We start from the raw sequence: 20901 nt of genomic DNA on the forward strand, positions 1-20901 counted from the left end.
TTGGTTTTGATTACAGGATGCCTCAGATCCAGCTACTACATTTTTAAAATACCCTCAAAAGAGTGGCCCTAGGGATTTTGAAAAAGGCTGTATACATATATTCCAAATAAAAATGTTACCTGATATTCAGAATCCAATCGAAATGAAGAGTCTCCTGAGTGATAGGTATCATTTAAACTACTTCCTCTACTTCCAGACATCATCCTAGTGCTTAAGGAGCTGGAGGGTTGAACAGAAATTCTTCTTGGAATCCTTGAAGGTTTAGACTCCATTCTTATAGATTTTTCTGTGAAATGAAAATTTTCATTAATTGCCTTTGGGAAAACATGAAAGCCTTTAATGTTTAATCCTCCTTAATCATTAGCTCAAATAAAAAATTAACTATACAAATTAACCATATCTGACAAGGTAAATTGTGAAATGATCACCACTTCTCTTCCACAAAGCAGAAGTTCATCAAAGGTTTTCTACCATCCGTTAAAGGAAGCAAACGAACATGGTAAAAGTGGAATGAAGCACTCTGAGGTCTGTTGTTTCCAAAATCTGGGCTCTTTTCCTTACTCAATTTTGTCTATTACATATTCTACATGAATTTGTTCTTGATTCTCTTGGTATTCTCTAATTTTTGTGTTCAATGCTCATACCTGTCGTACTATTTGCATACCCTTTAACACAATGTTCTCACAAACCTTTGTTTATGTGCCTGGAAAGTCTATACATTATCCACCCAATTCTTGGTCATCGGTTTAAACACAAGTACCTTTCTTCTCTGCATATGTTTCTATTTCATACATACTTTTCATACTACTATGTGTTTTAATTTGTTTACCTTTCTATTTCCCCATCTCAACAATGAATTTTCTAGGTCAGAATCATTTAAAGTATTTTAAAATCACTGCCTGGGATATGAATGAACTTTCTTTTTATTTACTACTCATAGTAGGATCTCTTAATTATAACAAAAATAATAGCAACAGCTGATATTTATTAAGTATTATATGCACGGTCTGACAGTAAGGACCTTCTGATTAACTGTTAGTTCACTGAATCTGCAGACCAACCCTGTGAGACAGGTATTATATTATCTCCACTTTATAAATAAGAAAACAGGCACTGAGAGTTTAAGTTATTTGTATGTGATCACAGAGCTAATAAAGTGTTTCTCAAAATGTTTCCAAAGATTGTTTATGGTACTACTGGAAAATGACACTTTAAGTAAAAAGGTCAATCTATAAATCTACACATACAGTATGATTCTATTAATGCAAATAAAATGAATAAAACTTCTAAGAAAAAAAACTAAAATGCTAAATTTATTTTGTGGAACTGAGTGCTTTCCACTTTACAGATTAATAATTTCCAACTTTTCCTCACTAAACATTCCTAAACCCAGGGCAAAAGTAATGATTACCCATGCCTGATTATTAAATATACATAAATGGAATCATACAATGAGTACTCTTTTGTATCCAGCTTCATTTGCTCAACATTATATTTGTGAAATTCATCTGTGTTGTTGTATGCAGTTTTAAGTTCACTCTAATTTCTTTACATAGCATTCCACTATATGAATGCACACAATTTATTTTCCCATTCTACCATGAATGTTCGCTATATTGTTTGCATTTGGAAGCTGTAATAGTGCTACTATAAAGACACTACCACTATAATTTAAAAAGCTTTTTTTTTTCTGAGACAGAGTCTTGCTCTGTTGCCAAGGCTAGAGTGAAGTGGCACGATCTCCGCTCACTGCAAGCTCCACCTCCTGGGTTCATGCCATTCTCCAGCCTCAGCCTCCAGAGGAGCTGGGACTACAGGCACCCGCCAAAACATTTGGCTAATTTTGTGTATTTTTAATAGAGATGGGGTTTCACCATGTTAGCCAGGATGGTCTCGATCTCCTGACTTCGTGATCTGCCCACCTCGGCCTCCCAAGGTGCTGGGATTAGAGGCATGAGCCACCGTGCCTGGCCTTAAAAAGATTTTAAAATATTCTGAGGCAAGGATTTACAAGGCCTCTGACTGTATCTCATATAAGTGGAATCATATAATATTTGTCTTTTCATGATTGGCTTATTTCCCTTACCCTAATGTCCTCAAAGTTCATCTATATTGTACCATATGCCAGAATTTCCTTCCTTTTTATGGCTGAACATTATTGCATTGTATGCATAGTATGCATAGTCATGCATCACTCAAGAACAGGAATATATTCTAAGAAATGCATCTTTAGGTGATTTTGTCACTGTGCAAAAATAACAGTGTATATACACAAACCTGAATGGTATACTCTAATACCTGGATTATATGGTATAACCTATTGTTTCTAGACAGCAAACCTGTATAGCATGCGACTGTACTGAATACTGTAGACAACTGTAATACAATGGTATTTATATATCTAAACACAGAAAAGATACATTAAAATAATTAAGAATAGTCAAATCATAGAGAAAGAAGATTGGTGGTTGGCGGGGGATGGGGAGTTGTTTAATGAGTGTGAAATTTTGGTTTTACAAGATGAAAAGAGTTATGGAGATAGATGTTAGTGATGCTTGCACAACATTATGAATGTATCCAATAATACTGAATTGTACACAAACATGGTTGAGATGGTAAAATTTATGTTCTCTGTATTTTATCACAAAAAAATAACAGATTGGGGGGATGGCGCATGTGGTCAGACAGCAAGCTGTTGAATTAACACCTGTATCTGGAGCAGTAGAACCTCAGATTCTTCCCCAGTTCCATTCCCCTAAAGATAGAATATTTATTCTCTGGAGAATAAAGATTTCCTAGATAACACTCTTGTGTCCTCCACACCTCCCATCTCCCACACACGACGTACAATCATCTCTGCAGGAGTTTAGGCATGGTTCAGTCTAAGGAATAAAAGAAAATTTATACACTCAATATTGAGACCCAAAGACTCTTTATGGTCCTGTTTCTACAATGCTGTCAGGAGACTAAGGGATTCTACTCTTGGATCACCAAACACCAGTGATAAGATTTCTGAATGTCATTTGAAATGTCTTCACTTCAATAGCTAGCCTTTCACTAAACCATTCTATCCTACAGCAAAGGCTGCTAGTCACCAAGAGTTTCTCATCGGGACTTTTAGTGCTTCCCTCTAACTGACAAACATCAAGGACTACCACGTAATCAAGGAAGGCCTCCAATATGAAAGAAAGACCAAAGTATACAATAGTAACAACAAAACTTTAAGATGCTGTAGGGAGAGGAAAATTTGGGGGAAAGGGGTTTATTTCTATCCTCACAGAGATCAAATAACATTCATTCATTGGGAGGAAATGTTTGCAATCTACCCATCTGACAAAGGGCTAATATCCAGAATCTACAAAGAACTTAAACAAATTTTATAAGAAAAAAATCAAACAACCCCATCAAAAAGTGGGCAAAGGATATGAACAGACACTTCTCAAAAGAAGACATTTATGCAGCCAAGAGACACATGAAAAAATGCTCATCACTGGTCATTAGAGAAATGCAAATCAAAACCATAATGAGATACCATCTCACACCAGTTAGAATGGTGATCATTAAAAAGGCAGGAAACAACAGGTGCTGGAGAGGATGTGGAGAAATAGGAACACTTTTACACTGTTAGTGGGACTGTAAATTAGTTCAACCATTGTAGAAGACACTGTGGCAATTCCTCAAGGATCTAGAACTGGAAATACCATTTGACCCAGTCATCCCATTATGCAAAGGATTAGACCCAAAGGATTATAAATCATGCTACTATAAAGACACATGCACAAGTATGTTTATTGCTGCACTATTTACAATAGCAAAGACTTGGAATCAACCCAAATGTCCATCATTGATAGACTGCATTAAGAAAATGTGGCACATAAACACCAAGGAATACTATGCAGCCATAAAAAAGGATGAGTTCATGTACTTTGTAGGGACATGGATGAAGCTGGAAACCATCATTCTGAGCAAACTGTTGCAAGGACAGAAAACCAAACACCGTATGTTCTCACTCACAGGTGGGAACTGAACAATGAGAACACTTGGACACAGGGCGGGGAACATCACACACTGGGGCCTGTCATAGGGTGGGGGGAGGGGGAAGGATGGCATTAAGAGAAATACCTATTGTAAATGACAAGTTAATGGGTGCAGCACACCAACATGGCACATGTATACATATGTAACAAATCTGCAAGTTGTGCACATGTACCCTAGAACTTAAAGTATATAAAAAAATTCATTCATAAAGTAAGAAAAGGATGGGCGAGAATACAAAGACAGCATAATCAAGAGCTTATGGAAATTCAAAATGCCATATACTTGTTAAAATGAGATACACTGAAATAAATTCAACATAAGGATTGGGAGTAAGTCGCAGAAACCTCCTGGAAAGCAGAACCAAAACAAATAGCAAATGTAACATGAAAATAATTATCCAGAGAGTTATCATTTGACTGTGGTTACAGAAAAAGGAAATATAGAGAAAATTACCAAATAAACTTTTCTAGAAACGAAGAACAGAACTCTCCAAATTGAAAGGGCTCAAGACTACGTAAGAAAAAAGACCAACACTAAGCACAATATATCACCGTGAAACTGCAGAAACCAGAAGTAATGGAAAGATCCTGTAAGTTACTAGAATGGAAAAAATGGGTCACATACAAAGAGAATGTAATCAGAATGGCTTAACAGCAACAATAAAGACTTAAGACAATGAAATAATGCTTATAATACTGAGAAAAATGTTTAGCCTTGAATTCCAATCTAGCAAGTAAATTTGAAGTGGAGAACAGAACATGTTTTCAGACATGGAAGGTCTCAACAAAACAAAACGACCAAAAACACAACCAGATGAAGCTAAATGAAAAGCATGTCCTAGAAATAAGGGAGTGTGAGGCAGGAAATAACAAGATACGAAACCCAGGAAGCAGCAATAAAGGGGAAGTTAAGAAAGATGGTATGCAGAAAGCATGGGAAGGCAAACAAATCAGACTGGAGCAGGACCTCAGGTAGCAGAAGTTCGAACGAAAGAAAAAAGCATCACATGGAAACCATATCTCATTGGCACGTAGTAGAGATGATGGTATAGCTGGAAAACACAGTGTGTATATAGAACAGAAGGCAATTTTAAGAATTAATTTTTTAACTTGGAAAAACTTAGCTGTTCATGAAAGAAGGCATGATTGTATTAGGTGAGCTCTTTAATATTTACATACTCATAATAATGTAAATACAGACTACTGAATCAATTTGTTACATATTGTGAGATGGAAGTGGGCAGTGGGAAATAAGAATGATAGGAAACAATGAAAAACCATGAAATAACCATATAAGCACCCTGTTTAGAAAAATGAAAGTACATAAGTCCTAAAAGAAATAGTAAATACTAGAGGGGCACTGCCTTTGCAAAGTGGGACTAGAGATGGGGTAAAGGGTAAGGAAAAGGACTGCTCTTTTCCTTAGAAGCAGGATGACCATATTTCCCTATTTGCCCAGAACAGTCCTAGTTTATGTTCTGAAAAATTGTAATTTATGCTTATTATCCCAGAAAAATTATTAATAGTGCCTATGCTATCTCTTAAAAGTGGCCTCATTTGGATGATAAAGCTTATGGTCACCTACATTATAAATCTTTTCTACCATCAGCTTTTTACAAACTATATACGTATTTGGTAAGTCGATACAAAATACTTCATTAAAAAAGAGGTAAATCCTGAACTGGAAATTTAAAAAGGCATTCATTAGGAGAAAGAATATTAATGGTTAAACACTGACAATGCAAAAGCCCATGAAAATTTAACAAGTAGCAGATGTGGTATTTTATCAAGGTAGCTAAGAAGACACTAAAGGTATATGCAATCTGAGAATTTTGGGAAACAAAATGCTTTTTAAAAGACATACGCCAATATTAAGTTCTATGACAATAGTGCTTCCTAATAATACCTCTCATAGTTTACTCTGACTACATTTATACCCAGTTCTTACTTGTAGAACTAAACTAACCTAGTAGGAAATCTGCTTAAAACAAACCTCCTTGGGAGAAGGCAAAGAGGCAGAGTCCTCTGAGAGAGATAATTTGATATTGTATGAAACTATTTTTGGCAACTCCTCCACATAAATTGATTGAATTTTGACAATGTAGGTGTTACATGAAAACTTACATAATTTGGTTGCATAAGTTGTAGGTCAAAAGCACAAAATATAGTGAAAAACAAAAATGTGCAGTCCTTGAGAAACTTCTATCGAATCACTTAGAAGGTTCTAAGATGCATCTTTTTAAGTTCATTCATTCATTTAACCAAGTTCTTTGGATACTCATGCACTACGCACGGTAATTAATACTCAACAAGCGAATGAGGTAGGGGAACAACACTAAACATTCTGTAAAGAAACTGTAGTCTAACAGGGAACAAACTACACAAATAATCACATAACTTCAATAGTTCTAAGTGCTACAAAGGAAAAGGTATATAGGCTGGGCGTGGTGGCTCACAACTGTAATCTCAGCACTTTGGGAGGCTGAGGTGGATCACTTGAGGCCAGGAGTTCGAGACCAGCCTGGCAAACACAGTGCAACCCTGTCTCTACTAAAATTACAAAAGTTAGCCAGGTGTGGTGGCACACGCCTGTGATCCCAGCTACTCAGGAAGCTGAGGCACAAGAATCACTTGAAGCCAGGAGGTAGAGGTTGCAGTGAGCTAACACCAGACCACTGCACACCAGCCTGGGCAACAGAGAAAGACTGTCTCAAAAACAAAAAAAAAAAAAAAGAAAAAGGTATAAGCAAGAGCAGACCAGTGGAAAGAGGCATTTGAAGCTTAATGTTTTAAACCAAGACTTAAAGACAGTGCAAAAAAAGTTCACACGTACAATCTTTCTTCAATGGTCAATGAAATGGTCTTTTCCTTCTGCCACTATATCATGCTTTTTAAAATTCAGATTTCATCTCAGAGCTGGACAGTTAGGCTATCTTTCTGTCTGGTAATAAGAAACTTATGACCAGGGCTGATTTTGTAGGTGTGGGCTCTGAGCTTCATTAAAAGTTTTGCAACTGCCATAGTGAACTACGCCTCACTGAAGTCCCAGTCATGATAGATCCACTAGAATCTTATGCTCCTGTTCCTCATTAACAAGTCTACGACTGAGGAATGCGAGGCACTGACAAGAGGCTAAGCTTTCTATTCTCCAGAATTGGTACTGAGTGTGTAAGGAATGTAATTAGCTACAAAGCCACATAAAAAAATATGATTAGTATTTGAGATTTTTCACTTATTGAACTTTTTGACTTGTGAGATGAAAGTTTCTGGATGAAGACTCTCTGAAGCTGATAATGCAGCTGCTAGTTTACCTAATAAGACATACTTTTACTCTGTTAAGTATGCCTTCACCTTAAGGCATTTTAATAGTGGTTGACACAGCAACAAGAGTAAAAAACCTGTATTCATACCAATTCAACAATTTATGTAGTCCGTCTGTATCTCACAAACCTGTGGGCTTGCTTTAGCTATGAAAAAAATGAACTGTTTTTTAAATGGGTGACTCCATTCCTCTGGGCATCCTAAGAAACTCTGAAGAGATCCAGGACATAAACAAGGTAAGGACTCTTAACAGGTCACCTCCTCACAATAAGGTGGACTCCAAAAGACCACAACCTCAGATTAAGAGTTAAGCTATTAGGCCAGGTGCAGTGGCTCATGCCTGTAATGCCAGCACTTTGGGAGGCCAAGGAGGGCAGATCACAAGGTCAGGAGTTTGAGACCAGCCTGGCCAATGTGGCGAAACCGTCTCTACCAAAAATACAAAAAAAAAAAAAAAATAGCTGTGCGTGGTGGCTCGCACCTGTAATCTCAGCTAATCCAGAGACTAAGGCGGGAGAACTGTTTGAATCTGGGAGGCAGAGGTTGCAGTGAGCCAAGATCATGCCACTGTACCTCAGCCTGAGCAACACAGCAGGACTCCGTCTTGAGGGGTGGGGGAAAGCTTTAAGCTATTAATAGAAGTAAACCAGCTCTTGTGCAGATTTGCAGCCCAAGTTAATGTTGCCTGCTTGGTAAATGGAAGTTCAAATCCTGAATTTGGTTTAAGGTGGTCCCAATTCAGTAATCCACCAGGAACATGGCAGAAGCCAACATAAATCTTGCTAGAGGAATATGCCTTCATGCTAACTTTCAAATTATTTCTACAAGTAATTTTTCAAGTATAACGAACAAGGGATAACTAAGTATACAGCAAAATAAGATACCACAAACAAGGTCTTTGAGACACAAGATGAGAGAAAAAAAATGGAGTAGCAAAACATCAACTCAAGCATTTTAGGCAGATTATAAAACTATGCTTTGTTTAAATAAAGAGAAGTTTGAAAAATACAGGCAAGCAACAGGAAACTGCAATAAGAGCACTTTTTAACAAATACACAATAGCCATAATATAAACAACACTACGAGGATAAGACACCCAAAATGGAAGACATTATGTAAGATAATTGGCCTTGACTCTTCAGAAATCCTCCATGGCTGGGTGTGGTGGCTCATGCCTGTAATCCCAGCACTTTGGGAGGCGAGGCAGGAGGCTCACGAAGTCATGAGTTCAAGATCAGCCTGGCCAATATGGTGAAACTCCATCTCTACTCAGAATACAAAAATTAGTGGGGCATAGTGTCAGGTGCCTGTAATCCTAGCTACCTGGGAGGCTGAGGCAGGAGAATCGCCTGAATCCAGGAGGCGGAAGTTGCAGTGAGCCAAGATCACACCACTGCACTCCAGCCTGGGCAACAGAGCAAGACTCTGTCTTGGGTTGGGGCGGGGGGAACTCCGCCAATATTCTTGGCCTCATACTAAGCACTAGGCAGTGGCAGTCCACTACTGGAATACTCTGAGGGTAAATAAAGCAATAATAAAGCTCATACCCATCTCAACTATAGACAAAACAAAGTCAACCCATCATACTGATGCCCCAACAGAAGTAGAATATGCCCATATCAATGCATAAATATTATTTATCTCAGTCTCTAATCTGTTCTTAGTTTAGCACTTAGTCAAAACTTGTACGATGCACAAAAATCCAAGGAAGAAAAAAATCCATTACCAAGAGATAAAATGGCAGAAGCAGACCAAGATTCGGCCCTAATGTCAACAAATGAGCAAACTGATGGGCTTAAAAGAAGACTAGGTAAAACTGAAAAACTGGGGGAGGAGGAAATAAGCTAGAAAAAAAAAATCCCCTCAAACTCAATTAGTATTAGGATTATTAAAGGAAGAGACATGTTGGCTCCACGGGTGAGGACCCAAAGTCATGGAAATGGATAAAAGGCAGATTCAATACATACTTCTTAAGTCAGAAAGGATTTACCTAACAACTGGGAAAGGAGGGAATTATTTACAATACTAATGAAGAACGAACATTTTACTGTTTTTCTTTCAGGGGGTTGGGAGGGGGTGGGGTGTGGGGGGGTGGTCAACGAAGCACACCAAGATTAGTTGTTTTTAAAGAATGAACTGTCTGGCCGGTTGTGGTGCCTTCCAGCACTGTGGGAGGCCAGGGCAGGATTGTTTGAGGCCAGGAGTTCAAGACCAGCCTGGGTAACATATTGAGACCCCGTCTCTACAAAAAATATTTTTAAAAAAGAATAAGCAGACCAGCCTGGCCAACATGGTGAAACCCCGTCTCTACTAAAAATACAAAAAAAAATTAGCCGGGTGGTAGTGGTGCATGACTGTAATCCCAGCTACTCGGGAACTGAGGCAGGAGAATTGCTTGAGTCTGGGGAGGTAAAGGTTGTAGTGAACGGAGATCGCGCCACTGCACTCAGAGTAAGACACTATCTCAAAATAATAATAATAATAAGCAATCAATCAGAAGTGCCCAGAAGGTCCAGGAGAATGCTGGAAATAAAGTTTTGAAAACATGAGAGCAGTGTGGCTGACAGTAAATTTTTCAGTTACATACACTGATTTATTTACTTTTTTCCAGATATATATGCTACCTGCTTGCCTTCTACTTGTACTGTACCTTCTATTTGGCACTCTTCCCACCAACTTATCTCTAGTAGAATTTGGGGTACTATGAAAAAGTAAACTGAAAAACTTCAGGCAGTTTAAGAAAACATTAGGAGGAAAGGAGTTCTACCAATTACCCTACTTAAGATTAAAGCTTTCTCTGACCACAACCACAAGCTGCCTACCAGGTAGAGCTTGGATTTTTAGTTTACCAAATTTGGAAAGCTGTGAATTCCTAAAAGCAGTACAATGTCCAAAAGTTTTTCTTTGACTCTGCTTATGAAGATTTTTCTCAAGTATTATGTGTCCCCTTCCATTATGCTACAGATCACTATGTTCCATTATTACAATAATGGCCTTGTTCAGGTATCTGTCAAGAGTCACATAGTAGTCATAAAATAACCAGCCTAACAAAAATGCCTCAGCCGTATTAACACATGCTACCTCCCACACCTAAAAGTCTTTTACTGTATGTTAATGTATTAACAAATATGTATTTAATATATTAATAAAATTCGTATCACTTTTTTTCCAAAATAGAAAATTGAGGCTAGGCTAGGCAGGAAATAAGTTAATCTTTGTCTAATTTTTGTACATCAGCCAATTTCTATTTGTAGAAATATGCTAGTTGAGTGGAAGCTTTAAAGTCTGCCCCTCACTTGGTATGCTTGGGTATGACTTTAGGTATAAACAAATGCTTAATTTCCTCACCTATAAAATGGTGATAATGATAGTATCAACTTCACAGGTATATTGTGAGGTTTGCTGGCACACAGAATGTGTTCAGCAAATATTAACTATTATTAACCAATACCATCAGGGTGAAGGTTTTCATATGAACAGCTCAGTAGAAATTTTGTTGGCTTTTTCATTATTTGAAATTTGTCTTTAACACATAGTAAAACATCTTTCAAAGTCATTCAGATTTACGTACAGGATATTCACTGCAGGGTAAAGAAACCTATACAGGATTACTTATATTAAGTATATGCATTAAACAATTGGAAAGAAATAGCCATTTTTATCATTTTACTGTTATCTCGGGTGATGGCATTATTGATGTGTTTTTTCTTCTTTACACTTAGCTTTCAAAAAATTTCTTTAATGTACTTTGCTAATTGAGGGCAACAATTATTTGCCAGAGGAAAAGGCATTTTTTAAATAACTTGTATTACATAAGTTCTTTTTTTTTTTTGAGACGGAGTCTCGCTCTGTGGCCCAGGCTGGAGTGCAGTAGCCGGATCTCAGCTCACTGCAAGCTCCGCCTCCCGGGTTTACACCATTCTCCTGCCTCAGCCTCCCGAGTAGCTGGGACTACAGGCGCCCGCCACCTCGCCCAGCTAGTTTTTTGTATTTTTTAGTAGAGACGGGGTTTCACCATGTTAGCCAGGCTGGTCTCGATCTCCTGACCTCGTGATCCACCGGTCTCGGCCTCCCAAAGTGCTGGGATTACAGGCTTGAGCCACCGCGCCCGGCCGTATTACATAAGTTCTAAGGAGAAGAATTCCCATTCTAACTTTCTGGTTTACAGCCTTAGTAGCTACATACCACAAAGTAGTAAATACTAAGTAATACTCTTCTAGTAAAGACTAAGTGAAAGATAAAGTTAAAATACCTCACAAAACAAAGTTCAGATTACCTGAGTATGACTTAAAGTTTTCATCATGAAAAATTTTAAACATACACAAATAATGAGCTTCCATGTACCAACCAAGTCTTCAACTATTATCCACATTCAACCTCTCTAACCTATTTTACCAACCACTCTATTATTTTAAAGCAATCCCAAGCATGACATTGTTGAGGCTATCTATTCTTATAGTGGTCTAAAGAACCTATGGTAAATTACAAAATATGGCTACAAATTTCCCCCATCCTAGTATTAGCGCCCTTTGTAATGCAATGTTCCTGCTCTGCCTAGGATGAGGCAGTCTTACTTCCCCACCCCAGTCTTGCGTGACTAAGAGAATGGATTGTGACATTGTAAGATTTGCAAGTTTGTAAGAGGTCTTACAAGCTTCCCTTAGAATGCTGTCCCAAGACTCCTGTGTCATAAATGATCACATAGAGCAAGGCCTATGTGTCCACCAACACTAGCTGCCAAATATGAGTGATGCCATCTTGGACCTCCCCGCCTGGGAAATCCTCCAGCTGAATGCTGGTACATGAGGAGCAAACCCCGGCGAAATCAGTAGAACTGCCCAACAGGCACCTAGAACTGTAAAAACCAGTTGTTTCAATCCACTAGGTTTTGAGGTGGTTTGTTATGCAGCCATAGAGCAAAGCTTCATAACTTACCCTTATTTTCTGCTGTTACCATACTATTATCTTATGCCGGCAGTCTCTGTAAACTCTGATTTTAACTGAGTCTAACTGGGGAATTATCTTAAATATCCAAGGAAGATTATAGGTATTGAATTACTAAAAGTACACCACTACTATAGGATAAACTCACGGCACAAAGGCCAGAGTAACCACACAAAATACCAATGTAATCTTTCTTTCTTTTTTTTTTTTTTGGAGACAGGGTCTCACTCTGTTGCCCAGGCCAGAGTGCAGTGGTGCAATCACTGCAGCCTCGACCTCCTGGGTTCAAGTGATCCTCCCACCTCAGCCTCCTGAGTAGCCTGGACTACAGGCACGCACCACCATACCCAGCTAGTTTTTGTATTGTTTTTTACTAGAGACAAGGTTTCCCCATGTTGCCCAGACTGGTCTTGAACTCCTGAGCTCAATGCCTGTCTCGGCCTCCCAAAGTGCTGGGGTAACAGGAGTGAGCTACCATGCCCAGCCCCAATGCAGTATTTCAAGAGTCTTGCAGAAATACAAACGCACAGTCATAATTTCATTATTTACATATACTTTGCATATCCTTTTCTTAAAAAAAAAAATTTGCTTCTAAGGAATTTTTTTTTTTTCTTAGTGGGAAATCATAGTAAATATGGAGACTTGGAAGCTAAGGGTGGGTCAATGAGGGAATCACTTTGAAAGTATACATTTTGGGCCTTAAAATGAAAAAGTGTCTCTTAATTTTTAGCTGACAAATATTTAAAACACAAAAATATGGTATGCCCAAATCTTAAAAAATTAGAAAAAACTTTAACATCCCATGAGAAAATATGACTATGATGTTAAGTCTACACTACACCACTTTAAAAGACAAACTGTTCCCCTTGAAGTGAATTTAATCTCTAAGCATCAAGTTTCGATCTTCCTTCACTGAGTGGAAACCATTTTAGGGTTCTTTCTACAAAGTGTGAAACATCACACTAATGTACAATGATCATAATGGAAAGATAACTACTTTTAAGGTTCAAAACTTGCCTTCTTTTTAAGCTGTTGACAAAAATGGGTGTAGAGCAGCAAGCAGGTGATTTTAAAACCAGGTGTTCGACTTACCTAGTCTAACCAGTAGAGTCAGAGAAATATATTTGAGGGCAGGAAAAACCAGCTCTGACCATGTAAGTTCATGCCAGGGCAGAAAATTTGAAAATTAAGATTAATTAAAATTAAACCCTGGCATGCTGTTACTCACACTCAGGCCTGTAATCACAGGACTTTGGGAGGCTGAGGTGAGAGGATTCCTTGAGCTAAGGAGTTGGAGACTAGCCTGGGAAACATGGTGAAATCCTGTCTCTATAAAAAAATATAAAAATTAGTCAGACATGGTGGCGCGACCAGCTACCTAGGAGACTGAGGTGGGAGAACTGCTTGAGTTTGGGAGACTGGGGCTGCAGCAGCCTGAGAAACAGAGTGAGACCCTGCCACAAAAAAAATAAAATAAAACTATTAACCCCACCCAACCTAAACTCTCAAATTATAATTTCATCCTCCCCAATCTCAGACTTTTTGGCTTATCCTATTATTAGGAAATACTGTATATTAAGAGAAATTTTTTGACAGCAATTGAATTCTGCTTTGGTGAATTCAAGTAATCTTAGTATGAACTTAAAATCCAATTCCTTTTAAATTGTAATCATTCTAATATGATCAGTTGATTCACTTATTTAACAGTTAAAAGCTTCATTAATTTAATTTGTTTAAAAGTGAAGTCTAATGCAACACCGCGCATTTCATTCATGCATGTCCCACTGTTCTTTATTACTGGCACTTAATTATCTGTGGTAACAGAAGGATGTATCAGCAAAGATCACCTAAAAATATTTTTATTTTGTTAAGGAACACAATAGCTCTCCATTCCACAGCATAGAGCACTAACATTATTTTTATTTTTTAAGACAGGGTCTCACTCTGCGGTGCAGGCTGGAGTGCAGTGGAGCTGTATCATACTTCACTGCAGTCTCTCTAACTCGTGAGCTCAAATGATGGTCCTGCCTCAGCAGCCCAAGTAGCTAGTAGTAGCAGTGTACACCACTACACCCGCACCATTATGCCCGTAGAGATGGGGTCTTTGTGGCCTGGCTGGTCTCAAACTCCTGGCTTTAAGCGATCCTCCCACCTTGGCCTCCCAGAGTGATGGGATTACAGGAGTGAGCCACCACACCCAGACACTAATTTCCTAGTACAGTACAGAAAGTCTTTTATGTCAGGCTCTAACTTACCATTCAATGTATGTTTCAGCTACAGGAACAAATCATGAATTCCTAAAACAAACCATAATATCATGACTTTGCATAGTTTCTTTATCAAAGTCCTGGTGATCCTTCACATCTTAGTTCAAACAATAAATAAACCCTGTAAACTTTCCAAGAGTAAGCACCCCTCCCCTATGCTCCCATAGAATTACTGTAAGTCATACTAAGATAATAATAGTTGTTTATACATTAGTCTGATGACTAAACACTGAGTTGTGGAGGGCAGATGCCATATCAAGCTCCTTCTTGTAATGTGAAGCTCTCCATAATTCGTAATTTGACTACAACAAATTACAAATTATCCAAAAATGTTTAAAGATATTTGACAGATTTTGCATTATAAAATTATTTTCCAACAATAAAATGTCCAAATGTACACAATTCTTGAACATAAAACAGATAAAGAGTTGTGTAAGGTGGGTATGGATAGGACTAAAAATTGGCTACATGAGAGTCATGGATGACTTCTGTGTCCAGTTTGTTACCTGACACCTTCATGTAGAACATAATTTGGGCATCCTCGTGCTTTATCTGGGAAAATAAGCCCTCTTCCAAGGTGGCAGAAAAAAGAAATCATTTGTACTTGAATAAGTAGGAATTCTTATTCAAGACACCTGACCCAGCACGAAACTGGAAAAAAACCAAGATTAGTATTATGTCCCCCCAGTGACTGCTTCACACACCACCTCAGCAAATTTATCCTCTCTAGAAATGAACTGCCATGTTTCTGAGACAATCTCATGAACATAAACAACTACGGCAAAAATCAAGACTCAAACCCAGGTCTTCTGAGTCTGGTGCTACTGCCTCATGCACCAGTCCTGTCTCCCGAAATGCTATAGAGCTGTTAAATAAAAATATTATACTGACCTCATTTCTCAAACAAACTTTTTGCTACCTCAAGAAAAAGATCTAGTTACACTACATGTGTTCCTTCTTAATAACTGTACACTATTGGATTTTTAAATCGAAAATTCATCTTTAACCCTACATCTTGGTTCTGGACAGAAACGTGGAGATTTAAAATAATACGCAACCAGAAAAATATCTAATCAATCGTACAAAATAGGGGAAAAAACCTCGCCAAATTCAGTTTTGACACATTTAACTAATAATACCAAACAACATTAGTCGTGACGAATTTATTACCCAGATAGAGACTTTCCCAATATATTTACTTTGGTACTTGGGAAAAAGTATTAAGTGCAGCATTTTGGGGTGAGTGGGTGGACACATTCATCTTCAATACGCAGTTTCACCAAAATGAGGGAGTTTCCTACTCCCAGCGCCTTCCATATTTTTACTTCTTAGGCCAACAGGTCCATTTTTAATACAAACACCTACTTTGAGTTGCAGAACCCACAATTCACCACAACACAAAAAAAACTCTCAGGGCGTCACGATATTCAAAAACTGACGTTACCAATAAGACAATCTTGGCCGAATCTAAGGCGCTGCCGAAGTCACTCCGACTCGAGGCCGGGCTGGCCGAGCCGGAGCCCTGCCCACCTTTGCCCCGCGCTCACTGGCGAGCTCACGCGCGACGCCCGCGGCCCCCAGGGCTCCGAGGACCCCCCCCGTCCCGCGGCCCAAGAGGAGGCCGCCCCGCGCCAAAAGAGGGCTCAGGCCTCTTCCCCTCACCCACCACACGTTCCTGAGGAAGACACACTATCTGTTCCCTCCACCCGCCACAAACTCCACCACCCGACAAAAGGCCCCTGGCAGAGGAGGCCTGTGGAGTGACCCCCTTCGCACCGGTGGCCCCGGACCAAGCTCCTCCACCTCATCCTGAGAGGAAGCGGCCTCCGCGTCCCCAGACCTCTTCGTTTCCTCCCCTCCCCCACTCGCGGCCTGGTCCCGAACTAGCTACCGGGACGAAGAACGAACTCCGCAGCTCATTACCCCGGCTCCTGAGCCGGCACTGACCAGTGCGCGTCCTGCTCGCAACGACCCGCACCGCCGCCTTCCTCCTTGGAGTTCTAGGCCTGTGACTGAGGAAAAGCAGTCCGCAGCGAAGCACAATGGCGCCCGCCCCTCTCCCGGATCCGGCGCAGAACCAGCCGCCACCGTTAGGTGCCCCTCCCTGCTCCTCCTCCACCAACTTCGCGGACTTCCTGGCTTCTCGCGAGAGTGGCGGAGCTGCGGGGACCGAGAGCTGCGGGCGGGCTGGAGGTACCCCACCGCGGGGTGGTGCTCTGACTGCGGGAACCGTTGAAGAGCTGCCCCCGGGGAGTCAGCGAGGCGCCAGTGGTAAGCGGCAGCGGCTGGCTGGCTGGCGTACCGGCAGCTGGGGTGGCGAGTGTGCGGGTGTCTGGCGCTGGAGGCCCGGCCCTGGGTGGCTGTCCCCGCCCGGCTAGCGTCTCAGAGCCAGCCCCTTCACTCCCGGGCGCCGGGTCCCCGCCCACAGGCCAACCTTCAGGGCCCGGTGCTCGAAATAACGCCCAGCTCGTTGGCTTTTTTTTCTTTTTCTGGCGCTTGGTAAGTGGCGCACTGAATGTTGAATTGAATCAAGCACTGCCTTTTCCGACCTACCCTTCCCTGCTTGCTTCCCTGCCCTCCCTGTGTGATCTGACTGCAAGCTCTTTCCCTTAAGAGTTGGAGCCTGTTTGTCCAACCTTGTGATAATTTCCTTGTGGTAAGTAAATCTTGGTGATGGTGATCATGTAGTTTAAAATCGTGATAGTGACCTTTAATAGCGTAGCCATCGATTTTGCAGTAAACAAATTCACCTATTTAGAAAGAGGGAGGAAAATTGTGAGGTGAATGGTCTGGTGAATATTAGATGAAACTTTCAAAGAACTGTAAATGTGGCAAACTAAGATGTAAATGAGTACTTATTTCCAATAAATAAAAGGAAATAGTTTAGGGAAAAGCTACATCTAAATATGTGGAAATATTTAGATGATATGTTGATTTGGAATAATGAATCAAAAGTTCTTTAATGGAAAAGATCAGTTATTGAAACTTGGAAGAATACTGAAAGGCACTTGGTTTTTTTTAAAGACCTATTTTGTTAGGGTATTAAAAGCTATCCTTTGGATCCAAGTAATTCCAATAAATGAAACACAGTGTTTCTATGTATTTGTCATTACATCAGAAGGGAATGGAGTATCAATCACTATCCTTATTTTACTGTCCTGGGGACAAACGACTGTACATGTTTCACTATGATAAATTCTAAAATACTATAAAGATTTAAAGTTTAGGATTTTAAGTTGGCATGTAAGTGCCAATCTAACTTTTAGGATATGAAATGAAAATAAGCATCTGGGCCGGGCGCGGTGGCTCAAGCCTGTAATCCCAGCACTTTGGGAGGCCGAGACGGGCGAATCACGAGGTCAGGAGTTCGAGACCATCCTGGCTAACACGGTGAAACCCCGTCTCTACTAAAAAATACAAAAAGCTAGCCGGGCGAGGTGGCTGGTGCCTGTAGTCCCAGCTACTTGGGAGGCTGAGGCAGGAGAATGGCGTAAACCCGGGAGGCGGAGCTTGCAGTGAGCTGAGATCCGGCCACTGCACTCCAGGCCGGGCGACAGAGCGAGACTCCGTCTCAAAAAAAAAAAAAAAAAAAAAAAAAAAAGAAAATAAGCATCTGGTATGGGGTAAAGTTAACAGAGATTACTTTTGAGGAAATTAATTTGCCCTTTAAAGAAAAATAATTTTTTTCCAGCCTGTTCGAGTGGCCCTGCATTATTGTGTTTATAGATACACGGATGTATACACCCTGAAGAACCAGACTATATGGGTTCAAATTCCAGCCCTGCCTCTTACTACCTTTGTTATCTCAAGCAATTCCTTAATCTTGCTAAACCTAGGTTTCCTGTAAAACGGGATTAATAACAGTACCCATGCCCTATAGGGTTGTTTAGATGAGATAATGCGTCAGTTCCTGAAACACAGTAAGCATTCCATAATTGTAAGCTGTTACATTCCATGTCTAAACTACCAATAATATTTTCTCTTTCTGTGACTTAATATTACATAGGTCCCTTAGACATCTTCTCAAGATTATGCTAAGAGAAATGACTGCACCCTCTTGCTGAGCTATGGCAGTCAGACCTGGCAGTGGTAACTACTCTACAGAACTCCCAAACCTGGCAAGGATGGTGCAGATTGTGGCAGATTATGGCTTTGTCTCCACCCAGCACTGATGATATTATGAAGTGAGTATGACACCAATTTCATAGGCTAAACAGAACTTCTGATTTTTTATTAGTGCTAGTAAATAAAGACCACTGATGAATATGTTTTTATTATTTAAAAATGATTATTGTGTTTCTTTTTAATGTACTCTCTCTGATTTTAGTATTCAGGTAATTATCGTGAGTGATAAATAATTATTGAGATTTTGCTACGGTAAAGACATTTTGCAGCCGGGCGTGATGGCTCACGCCTGTAATCCCAACACTTTGGGAGGCCAAGGTGGGTGGATCATGAGGTCAGGAGATAGAGACCATCCTGGCTAACATGGTGAAACCCTGTCTCTACTAAAAATACAAAAAATTAGCCGGGCATGGTGGCAGGCGCCTATAGTCCCCGCTACTTGGGAGGCTGAGGCAGGAGAATCGCTCAAACCCAAGAGGCGGAAGTTGCAGTGAGCCGAGATCACACCACCATACTCCAGCCTGAGTGGCAGAGTGAAACTCCATCTCAAAAAAAAAAAAAAAAAAGACATTTTGCTAGGAACTATGGATGTGAATAGGTAAAACATGGTCATGGAAAATGACCGTAGTTTCTTAACTAAAAATCATTACAAAGTGATTTGACAGGCAAGTGTTTGAAGTCAGAACTGTTCCAGACAATCTAGACACCATGTTTGCCTTTTATCCACAGAGTTCTCCCACTTGACCTTTCCTTGCTAAACTTTTTATCCTTTATGAGTGACTCTGACGTACCTTTCTGTATCTAAATGTCTTTGTTCACCACTTGCCCTCACCACTCATCTTAGTTTTCATTTTTGAACTTGGCGGCTTCTCTAAGTTAGCGTCTTATTGACTATTACTAATTTTTCCCCTTTTATTTTATAAACTTGTCTGTCATTTACCCATGGTCATTCAGCCCTTTACTCTTAGGTTTTGAGTATTTATTCCACCTGATAGCTTGGAATGCTCGTTCAGATACTGAATTTCAAAGTTCTTGTTTTCCCCTCTTTTATTCATCCCACAACCTAACTTTCTAAAAAGCTTCTCTTTGGTAAGGGCAGTTGTAGAGATATCCTTTACTTTGCGTAAATGGTGGTACATTGAAAAGATGTGGTTACATTTGCCTTTTGCAAATCATATAATTTTTTATTGATACATAGTATTTTTATATATTTATGGGGTACATGGGATATTTTGTTACATACATAGAATGTGTAATGATCAAGTCAAGGTATTTAGGATAACCATCATCTAGAGCATTTATGACTTCTATGTTGGTAGTATTTCAAGTCTTCCCTTCTAGCTATTTTGAAGTAATACAATATGATGTTGTTAACCATAGTCACTCTACTATCAAACATTAGAACTTACTCCTTTTATCCAACTTTATATTTGTACCCATTAACCATCTTCTTTTTGTCCCCACCCCCCACCACACACATACCCTTCGCAGCCTCTGGTAACTATCGTTCTACTGTCTACCTGCCTGAGAACAACTTGTTCAGGTGATCCGCCTGCCTCGGCCTCCCAGTGTGCTGATTACAGGTGTGAGCCACCATGCCTGGCCGAGGATCCCTGCTTCTTTTTTTTTTTTTATTTTTTTATCCAGCCCAAAATGTCATGAGGACTTCTAAGGGATATATTACTTAAAGGTCCATTGTTTTAAGTCTTTGATGTAAGGAATTCCTTTCATAACAAAAATAATAAACTCTTGATTTAGTGCCTTTATACATTTTTATTTTCCCCACATCAAGTTTTATTTAAAGTTGCCACATTTAATACATGAATATCCAAAACATTCTGTTGGTTGATTTCTGCTGGATTAGCATCAAAAACTTTCAATTCTCCAAGCCACTATTTAAAAGAATATAGAGGCGAGATGTAGTGGCTCAAGCCTATAATCCCAGGACTGTGAGAGGATGAGTCAGGAGGATGCTTGAGACCAGCTTGGGCAACAAAGCAAGGCCCCATCTCTACAAAAAAATTTTAAAAATTAGCCTTGTGTGCATTGGTGCATGCCTATAATCCCAGCTACTTGGGAGGCTGAGGAAGGAGGATTGCTTGAACCCAGGAAGTTGAGGCTTGCAGTGAGCGGTGATCATGTCACTGCATTCAGGCATGGGTGACAGACTCTGTCTCTAAATAAATAAATAAATAAAAGGATATTAA

At 39.8% G+C, this 20901-nt stretch overlaps 1 protein-coding gene and 1 long non-coding RNA gene across 13 annotated transcripts in view; one reads left to right on the top strand and one right to left on the bottom strand.

Annotated features, from left to right (window-relative positions):
* Window positions 1-16695, bottom strand: part of MARCHF7 (membrane associated ring-CH-type finger 7) — a 56360-nt gene extending 39665 nt beyond the window's left edge. For 7 of the 10 annotated variants that reach the window (XR_004053160.1, XR_004053158.1, XR_004053159.1 and 4 more), the window contains exons 1-2: window positions 16493-16659; window positions 120-286 (exon numbers count right to left, since the gene is read on the bottom strand). Coding sequence is in view for 7 of the 10 variants with exons in the window: in XM_010379115.2 (XP_010377417.2) it covers window positions 120-272 (153 nt within the window). In the remaining 3 variants the exon portion in view is untranslated. Of the gene's footprint in view, window positions 1-119; window positions 287-14557; window positions 14601-16492 lie in introns of those variants that run through there. The other 3 variants (XM_030916299.1, XM_030916298.1, XM_030916300.1) reach the window with 3 other exon arrangements.
* Window positions 16696-16707: 12 nt separating this feature from the next.
* Window positions 16708-20901, top strand: part of LOC104674716 — an 86018-nt gene continuing 81824 nt past the window's right edge. The window contains exons 1-2 of one of the 3 annotated variants that reach the window (XR_004053162.1): window positions 16708-16840; window positions 18576-18753. This is a non-coding gene — a long non-coding RNA (uncharacterized LOC104674716). The remainder of the gene's footprint in view (window positions 16841-18575; window positions 18754-20901) is intronic. The other 2 variants (XR_004053161.1, XR_749677.2) reach the window with 2 other exon arrangements.

Source organism: Rhinopithecus roxellana, chromosome 14 (genome assembly GCF_007565055.1).
Source record: "Rhinopithecus roxellana isolate Shanxi Qingling chromosome 14, ASM756505v1, whole genome shotgun sequence".
In the NCBI taxonomy this organism is placed as follows: domain Eukaryota; kingdom Metazoa; phylum Chordata; class Mammalia; order Primates; family Cercopithecidae; genus Rhinopithecus; species Rhinopithecus roxellana.